General features: G+C 31.4%; 1 protein-coding gene across 1 annotated transcript; it reads left to right on the top strand.

Moving 5' to 3' along the window:
- The first annotated feature begins 1,424 nt into the window (after positions 1-1,424).
- On the top strand, positions 1,425-9,540 carry LOC112043904 (rab3 GTPase-activating protein regulatory subunit). The gene is made up of 9 exons (XM_024079567.2): positions 1,425-1,619; positions 1,705-1,916; positions 2,762-3,011; positions 3,463-3,634; positions 4,115-4,264; positions 4,480-4,729; positions 5,328-7,841; positions 8,496-8,693; positions 9,324-9,540. The coding sequence occupies exons 1-9, from the start codon at positions 1,541-1,543 to the stop codon at positions 9,495-9,497; spliced, it is 3,999 nt and encodes a 1,332-aa protein (XP_023935335.1). The 5' UTR covers positions 1,425-1,540; the 3' UTR covers positions 9,498-9,540.
- The last annotated feature ends 1,543 nt before the right edge of the window (positions 9,541-11,083 follow it).

The following is an 11,083-nucleotide window of genomic DNA, read 5'->3' as shown; positions in this document are numbered from 1 at the left end:
GTGGCTATTAATACTAGAAATCTGTAAATTAGCATGAATATGTAATATATAAATGTAAACAAAGTCGTACAATAAAATCTTGAAAAAATTTTTTTTAGGGTCTCCCCCTACATGTAAAGTGGGGATGAATTTTTCTTTGTTTTTTTATTTACAGTGTGGGGTATCGTTGGATAGGTCTTTGAAAGTTGTAAGGGGCCATTAACATATTTTGATTTAAGGATCCGTTTGTAAAATATTAAGCTTTTAAGAGCTAATTTTTGTTAGAATCAAGTGTAAGTAATTTTTGTCAGCCTCTACTGGCTAAATGGTTATTCATAGGCCATTAAGCCTATTAGTTAACGGCTAATAAGCAATTGCTATTTATCGAAAAATAGTCGACCAACTTAAAAAACGTAATTGGAAATCGAAAATTGCATACTAATTCCGTTGTTAGTTAAAAAGATAAAGTTGTCAGTACGATTACTCAGAGTCTGTTAAAACTAGAAAGATGAGATTTAGTAAGAGTATGTATTTAATATACGTCTATAAAGTGGTAAAAAGATAATTAAAACAATTTTTTTTTTGGGGTTCCTTCCCTACATGCCAAGTCAGGATGAATTTTTTATCGTCTATTCTATAGTGTGGGGTATCGTTATCGGTATTTTTGTGCATTACATAAGGAATAAAAGGGCTAACATAATCTACGGAACCCTACACTGCGCGAGGCCCGACACGCACTTGACCGGTTTTTGATTAGTATCAGCCTTGTTTAAATCTACCAATCAAAAAACAACACGCATTTTATTGTACACTTCCTACAACTACAATACAATTTTCAAAGTATTTTACTACAATTTTCAAAGTATTTTATTTGTTTACATAAAAAAAGTATATTTACAATCACAAAACTAAATGGAAATACAATATTAGCAAATGTAATTAAAATGCCGCAGCGCAGCGCTATCGCAAGTTTACGTACCGCGCGGCTGTAGGTATTTATTTCAAAAATCCGGCCGAGTTACAATACTGCTTGTATATATTTTTACTGTGGCGATGTGTTTGTTAGCCTGTGTAAAAATTACGCGTGTGTGCATTGCGAGTCAAATTTATAGTTGTGTGTAGTGTATGGACACAGAAAATTCTTAATGGTGTTAAATGTTTTCGATGTGTGAGTTTACCTCGTCCCCCTTAAAAAATGACAGACTTTTTTGTTGGTGAATTTGGGTGCGAACCACGTCCAGTTATTAATGGTCTAAGGGCGGTCTTATGTGTACTATCTATGGTCTGTATTCTATTCGATTTCATTTGACGTTTGACTTTGAGTATCGAATAATCTGTGAGAGAAAAATCTATTATTTAATATTTAATCTGTGAAAAAATCCTAAAACAGAGAAAAACAGACGACTTTGTTTTTCTTAGTTTTTCAATTTTCTGAATTTATTTAATTTTAGGACATAGTTGATCAATATTTACATTCACATTGTGTAGTTGTGTACATCAATGATATTTTATCGTATTAATACAGATTTTAGATATAGTGTGGCAATAAATTACACGAAATATGTGCAATGTTGAAGAAATCGCTGACTGTGGTGATATTTTAACATTGGGTAGAGCTCTGTTCATACCAGAAAAAGAGGGTGTGTTTTCCCAATATTTTCGTAGCTATCCTGCGATATTTGCTCTACATTCAACCTACTGATTGTCAATTTTTGATTCTTTTAGATCAAACTTGGCTTTCAAAATGCTCAGTTTCACTATCGTCTTGCGGAAATCTGTTATCAGTGGGGTACAGAAAGCGCCTTTGTTTCCTAACTGCTCAGTGGATTAGTTCAATTGAGAGTAACACATACTTGGTCTCATGGAGTGGTACTCTTCCTTCTGATATTACATCTGTTCTCACTCTCTCTATTTGCCCTTCACAGCATTCGTCACAGGTACTTATATTTATAAAATCCCTTATTATTATATTGTGTGTTAAAGAAATATTAACCATTTGTTTTTCTCGTGTATTTATTTTACCTTTTTTTAATTTTTAACAATGTTAATAAAATACAAAATATATTTAAAGACACTATTTTCCATTTAATTATTAAAAATATTATAGGTGGCCTAAGTCCTGCTGTGCCATTGCTATTTAAGCTGATGATGGTGATAGTTATTAAATACGAAGACCATGTCTTTTTATTCTTTACATGTTAGCCCTTGACTACAATCTCACCTGATGGTAAGTGATGATGCAATCTAAGTTGGAATCAGTCTAACTAGTTATAAGGAGAATGAAAATCCACATCCCTTTCAGTTACTATACAACATGGTACCAAAATGCTAAATTGCTTATCCTCTTTTGCTGGTAGGGTGGTAACTAGCAATGGCCGAAGCCTCCCACTAGCCAGACCTGAAATAATTAAGAAAATCTAAATCTACCCAACCAGGAATTAAACCCAGGACCTTCATCTTTTAAATCCACCACGCCACAGAGGCTGTCATAAATTAACAACCAAGTAAATAAATGGAATTTTCTATACTAACTTAGATATGTATCTTTGCTGTAACTGTAAAGTAACTTTACCAATGTTTAATTGCTTTAGATACTAATTTTAATGTGTACACATATAATTATAATTTGTAAGATAAAGAAATAATACTACAAACCATTTTTTAAGTATTATTGAATTTAAATAATTGATTAATTTAATTAATTCAATGTTATTATTAAAGTATTTATTATTTGCAAAATTCAATCTAAGATCAAAATTATAATTTTATTTTTATATTTTAGAATGGACCAGACTGGTTCTGCATTGTTGTCGGGTTTCAAAATGGAAGTGTAGGTTTCTATACAAACACAGGGCATTCGTTATTATATGAAAAGCTAGATGAGAAACCAGTGTTGAACATTTTGTGCCATACAGGTACTTATGGCACTCTACCAGATGATGTTCACATAATATTTGAAAGTGGTGTATGTGTACTCACTGGATCAAGTCTATTCCAAACACTAAGAAATGCTAAAGCACAAGTTGCAAAAGGTAAAAGTTTTGAACTTCTTCATATATATATCACTAATAGTACACTATTACTTACGTTACTGCTTGTAAGAGAGGATGAACGTGTGTATGTGGTCTGTAGCCAAGGCACACATACGTAAGTCCATTGATGCCTAGTTGCGGCCAAGGCTTGTATAGTACCTTTTTCAAATAATGCGCTAAAATTAAACAAAGTAGAACAATTCAGAACTTTTATTTGAAAATACAATTATTGAATGTACAATTCTTAATCTTCTGTGAATTATATTGGTTTAAGATAATTAGAATATTTTTAAGAGTTTTTATATTGTGCATGTGAGAACTAAGTTATGCAGTTTATATTCAATATCCTAGATACTTACTATTTTTTTTTTACTATTATTTTTTCAACTATGTATGAAATGTATGAAATGATGTATTCATATTTTAGATGTTTATTATATTTATTCAACAGTTCACGCTGGTATTCGTGGTGAACAGACAGTAGACAGCAGAAATATTCAAATAAGAAAATGGTCATTTTCGGAACAGGAACAAATTATTGATGCTGCAGTTGTTGGCTTAGAACTTAAGAATACTTACGACCATTTCTTGGCCGCTTCAACATATGGAGGATATGATACATGGTTAGAATACATTGTTATAATGAATACATTTTTAGATGTTTATTATATTTATTCAACAGTTCATGCTGGTATTCATGGTGAACAGACAGTAGAGAGCAGAAATATTAAAACAAAAAAATTACCATTTTAATAACATAAAAATCTATAACATCTTGCCAGAACACCTGGTGGACAGGAGCATCAGCAAGCTTACAATTAAAGAAAATCTTAAGTTTCTATAATACAAAACTCTTACTACTCCATAGAAAAGTACTTTGCTGATGCTTCAAAAAAGCTGTAATTATATTTCTTTTGAGCTTAATGTCATTTAATTTTAATTTTATTAATTAAAGATTTGCATACCTATTAGTGGTGAGATATTGTTACCTAATACATAAGAACATCTGTATATAACTAAAAGTAATGTTTCTTGCAAATAAATGATTCTGAATCTGAATAAATTATATTGCAGTGTTTAATTTGAATGTCTTTTATTTGTAGGTACCGGTCAATTCCGCCAGTCAATTCTTTAATTCTTGCTACAGGCGTTACTCCATATTTGGGATTTCATTATGCTTTAGAGGGTGGTACTACACCCCCCCTTCAAGATGTTGCACGAGCAGTAGCAAATAAGATTAAATCTGCACTACCGTAAGTTATTGGTATTTATATTTCTTTGAGTAATTGAAATATTAATAATTATTTACACTATAATTGATAGATTATTAATAATAATTCTATATTATATATAGTAAACTCTATTTATGAGGGTCAAAATATAATTGATTTTAAATAATTTTAAAAAGTCTAATTTACAAAACTTAAATTCAAAATACAATTTAAAAATGATTTAAATTTTAAAACAGAGGCTGGCTGGGTGGATCTACAGAGACAGCTCCGACTAACACAGAGCCTTTAATAAGAGCAGAACAACTATCAATGAGAAATGGTATATTTGATGTACAACGCCATGGAACATCAGTTGCAATTTCTCCGGATCGCAGACTTGCAGCACTTACCGACAGTTTAGGTCGAGTGGCTGTCTTGGATGTAACCAAGGGCTATGTTATTAGACTTTTTAAAGGGTGCAGAGATGCCCAATGTGCTTTTGTTCAAGTATGTTGCGTATTTTAACTGTCTGGTTATATAAATGTCACAGTTACATTGTAAAATACGTTAGTATATAATCTCACTCGTGTTCTGATGTTATATTGTGAACCATATATATAGGATAAATTTACCATAGAGTTATAAAAATATTACAGCGGGCATAATAAAAATAGTAAAAAATTACAATGAACAAAGAAAAAAGAAAAAAAATCAGAGGGTTGGCCAGTGCGTTTCTAATTTTTTTAAACACTGTTTTTCCATTAGTAAAATGTTGTTATTGTTATTTATAACAATAATATAGATCATTATTTGACTGACAAGTGTTTCATTCCTAACTCTATGGACACAGAACGGTCTGCAGTAAGGCCGACCGATGACCGATGACCGTTTTAAGATTGCAATTTAACGGTTTCACTTCCTATAGATTATAATATACCGAAAAATAAGACGTTAAATTGTAATCAGTATTTACAGTTCACAATATGACGGCAGATTATAATATCACGAGTGAGATTATAAACTAACGTATTTTACAATTTAACGGTAACATAAATACTAATTTGTTTTGCATTATGTTAATTTTTAATTTTTATTGAAATTTCAGATCTTTGATGCAGACACCAAAAAGCCTCAACTTTCTGTAGTCAAGGAGATAAGGAGAGCATTATTTTTAATAATTTACAATCCAAAAAAAGGACTTGTTGATATAAGACTTATGCAAAGAGGTAGTAGAGTTGCAGTCTTTACAGCGACGAAAAACGGAAAACTATTATACAATACATGTGGTTTGACAGGTGCAGAAAAAAATTATACTCACAAAAAACTCAACTTACCTGAATTTCAGTGTGTGTTAATCGACCCAGATGGAAAGCTAAAAAAGTTCAATATCCCATTCTACTACTCTTTAGAAGGTGAACATTTAGAAAGATCAAAAGATTTGCATATTATTAGAGCAATACGCGATACTATAAAAAAATCTTCTAATTTCTCAGAAGATGTTAAAGATGAAATAATTCAAAGTGCTGTTAAGTTAAAAACGTTGGAGATTAAAAAGCATTGCTTGGATATGTTAATTAAAAATTGTGAAACATCTTCAGAAACATTAATTACTTGCTTAGAAATATTTTGGGATAGCCTAACCGATGAAGAGTTAAATGAGCATAATCAGAAAATTAAGAACTATTTCGGTAACCTTGCGTTGGTTACACTTTTTCATAGACATATTTGTAACGAAAGTACTGAGGATATTCAAAATCTAGTTGCCAAAGTCTGTGAATCATTTGGGTTGAAACATCAATTAGACATAGAACCTCATAAACATTCTGATGATCTTGACTTTCATCTTTTAGAAGATGATAACTGTATTTTAGAACGATTACTTATTTTAGCACAAGAAAAAGATTTCAGAGAGCAGCAACATACAAAAGTAACTTTTGCTGACAATCGTATAAGTGCATATAAAGATTTTATCTCGTGTTTCGGATTAGAAAACAAAGAAGGTTTTATAACTTTAAAACCAGATATTACCACTGAAAAATTAAACAATTTATCATCTGACATTTTTAAATCAATTGTAAAATTAAATGACCTTACGTTGCTCACAAACTGCATCAAAGCTAGTAATATTGATGTTAAAGAAATCGTTAAACTGGTGATTATGCATGTAACAAACATGCCACTGGAACAAATAAATTTAGTATTAATAGAAAAGATGATTGCCATGTTGTATTATTTATGCAGAGTGTCTGAAGAAGCTACTAATATGAAATATAATGAAATATCTCCTTGGTGGGAAAATATTCGGAGTATACTAGTAGACTTAGCTTGCCCACTCAGGAGTATGATAATTGCAATGGCTTGTAAATCTGTTGCTAATATTTTCGAGTCAAATACGCCAGAAAAAGAGGATGCCTGGGAATCTCTTACAAAAGAAAATGCTAAGTGGGGTATACTAATTGGTAAACTAGAAGACATATCAATATTAAGTATAATTTTAATGTGTAAGGCAAATTTTAATGGCAAATCTCTACCGAAACTACCGTTTGAAGAGATAAACATTAATTTGAAATATATATACACCAGGGGTAAGGGTTCGGTAACAGAATTAATCGCCAAGTGGCTTTGTAGCATGGGTGTGCCGCCAGAGGCAATAGTTGCAAATGAACTCTTGGAAATGTTCGACGCTACTTCCAATTCAGATACTGTTCCGTCAGCAAGTGATGATAATCCGGAATTTCTATTTATGGAAAATCATCGTCATTATATTGACAATAATCCACAAATATTCAAGTGGTTATCACTCCTTAAAAGACAGTTTCCATTGAGTACTAAAGCTGACTATGTAATAGCGAACATGTGTTGGGAGTATGCTATGGAATGGCAGAAATCTTTGAAGAAAACTCTCGAGTTGGAAGCAGTATTGCAGTGTTTGGAAAATATATCAGACCTGCATTTACGATTGGGTTTATTCTCCATAATTTGGTTAACCTACATAAAACACACTTTCGAAGACAGTTGCCGTCTCATAAATAAAGTAGGCAAACTACCTAAAGATCATCTGTGTTTACAAGACCTTGGTTTCAACAGTGAATGTTTAAAGAGTTTTCTAAAAATTGTGAAAGATTATCTTGACAAATTCTACACTTGCTCTTTAAAAATATTTGACCAGACAAAACATGAAATCCAGTTTGAAAAAATATGGGATGAAAGTTTACCGTCATTAGTAGAAGTTGCTCAAGACACCAAATCCGTTAATATTGATATTTTGAATTTGAACTATCAAATCTCCTGCACTATTTATTATCAATGCCATTTCAACTTGAAGTTTACAAAGCCATTAGATAATCTTTATGATATTGACTATCAGTATATACTGGAAGCTCTTGCTGGCAATGTTGTACAAAGAGATATTAGTATGAAATGTTCGGAAAAGTTATTGGCGCCCAGAATGAAATATCTTACAAAATTAACCAGAACTGCAGTTGAAACGATAAGCTGTGTTGATAACAATGAAGAATCGAAATCATACAATAATGAAGAATGTTTACATTGGATCGAAAACATCTGTGTACTGGCGGAACTATGGGGCGTCGATAACAACTTTGTCAGGAGACAATATGTAAGTGCTGTAATAACAAATAACGAAAGCAATCTTCCTAATGATTTTCCGCAAACTAACACTTGTTTCTAATGAAATTCAATGTCAATGGGGATGATGACTAGGTTTGAATATTGATTTTTATGATATATTTGGGTAAATAAAGTCAATGTTAACTAATTTACACATAAAAAGCAAAGATTGGCTGGATATTTGCAAAATAAATAAGATTCTAAATTTCAAAATCTATAAAAAATCTTTTATCTCTAATTAATCTTAATATCTAATTACCTAAATTAGATAAAAAAATCATACAGTTTTAGCTTTCTTACATTAAATGTAACATTTTTTAATAAATTAACTATAAACATAAACGCACAAATAACAAAGATATTAGTAATTTTGTTTGAACGCCCGATCATTATGTACCTTAGACGTCATTAATTCGTACCATTTTGTATGGGACGTTTTTCAGGGATCCGTGGCAATGCCGCAAATCTGACCCTTTAAATCCCTATAGCTCTGAAAATAATGATCGCAGATACCCTGTTACTTTTACAAAATTGCTTTACTGTTAGCATACTCTTACTCTTAATTTATATACAATTTAAAAAACTGTCATCATCCCTAATATGTTTCATATAAAATTTATTACAAAATGTTTAAAATTTTAAGGTGGTCGGATTATATCATATGGGGTATGATGAATTAGCAGAGAACATACTGAGTTTAATCAGAGAACCACAGTTGTTACTGCTACCAATTTTAGCAATAACCATCCAAAGACTAAAACGAAGTCTGGAGAACTCTACAAACCAACCCGAGTGGATTGTGTCCTTGCCACCCCAGCTTTACAAGAAAATGCAAAATACGGTATGTAAAAATTGTATAACTTAATATTTCACTCTTGCTCAAAAACACCGTCCATCTATTGTTCCATAGCGGGGCTAAATAAAATGACATATTTTCAGGCCTAAAGCATTGACCTCCTATAGTAAAAGGATACACAATCATGTACAAACTTTCACTTAAAAACCGGCCAATTTTGCTTTGACAATTTTAGAATTATTGGTTAAGAATATTATACCTAAAGTCCTTTAAATATAGTACAATATTCAATAAAATCCCAAATTCAGAGCAAATTCAACCTTAAGGGTTGAGTTGAGTTGGAATTGAGTGCCAAGAAGTTGTGTTTGGCACTCATTGAGTGGGGACGTTTTTTGGTCGCTGATTGTGCATCCACTTTTCAAAAATAGATGAATTATACTTAATAATTCGATTTCTATTTATAGACCGTCGCCTAAAGGTTCGGGAGAATGATAATTGGAATTTAAACATTGTATTATGGACATAATGAATTGTCAAAAATTTCAAACACAATATGACCCCTTTGTTGAATATGGCCCTTTATCTGTGGAGCTATTCATGTTTTATTTATTATTTAGCTTATTATGATTAAGTAAAATTAATTGAAGATTGCAAACTGAGTAATATTGATTACAGGTTTTGGACCCATCTATTCCGGCACATCCATCTTTGTCAACTACTGCATTGGTATTACAAAAACTGGTTTCACAAATTGCTAAGAAAACGTCTGATACTGAAGAAATGCAAAACATCAAATTGGCAGAACTTATAATTGAAAGCTGTGAACTCTTAATTAGGAGAAAATTGTAATGGTCCTATACTAATAAATAACAACTGTTTTATTTTATTGTTATTGAATCTATACTGTAACTGTTATTTATTAAAATTATTTACTAATTTTGTTCAAAACATAATGAATGAGTCATGTTCGTTCACTTTGTCACATCACTATTTTTGATTCAATAAAAAAGGTATCATAGGAAACATTAGTGGGGGTCGCAAAATTAATTATTCGACTATATAATAAGTTCTTCCCCAGTGCATTATTATTTATAATAAAATGATAATACGTGTATGAAATTACTAGCTGACGCCGCGCGGTTTCACCCGCGTGGTTCCCGTTCCCGTAGGAATACAGGGATAATATATAACCTATAGCCTTCCTCGATAAATGAGCTATCTAACACTGAAAGAATTTTTCAAATCGGACCAGTAGTCCTATAGTCAGATCGGGTAGGTATTTTAAACAATGTAAATAAACAAAAACAGCTGACTCAGGGGTGCTCAACATTTTACTACAGCATTATTTACGAATATTGTCATGAAATAAAACTTCCTTTGATAACCAATATTTTTTTTATTCTATATTCCTATATCCTGTTATTTATCTAACAGATAATGTTTCACTTATATTCAGGGTTCCGTAGTCAATAAAGAACCCTTATAGTTTTGTTTTTTATTATGTATAAGCAAGCATAAGGTATCCTCGACATATTTAAACACATTAATCAAAACGGTTTTCTCGGAGGACGATAAGGGTGATAGCTTCGTACGTTTCTTTTTTGGTGACGGAAACGATAGCAATGCGGAATAACTGCCCCGGCTAGTACCAGGCTCCGCTTCACTCATTTTCGTACTAAACTAAATAAAATTAATAAATAAATTAATTAAACAAATAAAAAACCCGACTGCCTATATGATACAAAAACTGAAAAGAAAAAAAACAAGTTCAGTCCAGAAGTGTAGAAAAAAATTAGAAAACAGTCGGGACCTATTATATTGAATATAATGATTTACGTCTACATTTTTTAATAGGTCCCCACTTTAGTTTAATCAGTTTTTGTATCATTTATGCAGTCGGGTTATTCTTTTATTTAATTATTTTATTTCGTAATTTTTAGTTAGATAGATGGTGAATTTCGGATTTATTTGTTACGTTTGTTACAAAGTACGATAGTGTATACCTACGTCCAATCGAGGATAAGTAAATATTCAAAAAAATCTACGGAACCCTCGGTGGGCGAATCCGACTAGCACATGTCGAGTTTTATAATCAATATATTTAATTTAGTCTATTTAAGGTATTTTATAACTACACTTCATAAACCTTATAGTCGTCCGCCTCGCGTATTATGTATATACAATTAATAAATAACGTTTTTCTAATTGTAGTTTTTTTTTGGCCATTATATACCATTTTGAAATTCTCACAAAAAGCCCTTGAATTTGATTCCCTTGTTGCAATATTTAAAAAAAAATCACCTCGATTCTATAGCATCTCACAGTCGTCTTGTTGGTTTTTTTTTAATTTCACCTATCTAAGAACACTTGGGTTATTAAAACAAATCTAAGGATATCTGAATTACGTAAATCCGTTCAGCGGTTTCGAAGATATG

Source organism: Bicyclus anynana, chromosome 9 (assembly GCF_947172395.1).
Source record: "Bicyclus anynana chromosome 9, ilBicAnyn1.1, whole genome shotgun sequence".
Lineage (NCBI taxonomy): Eukaryota > Metazoa > Arthropoda > Insecta > Lepidoptera > Nymphalidae > Bicyclus > Bicyclus anynana.
Note: the sequence above shows the minus strand (reverse complement) of the source record. Positions and strands in the feature narration are given on the sequence as shown.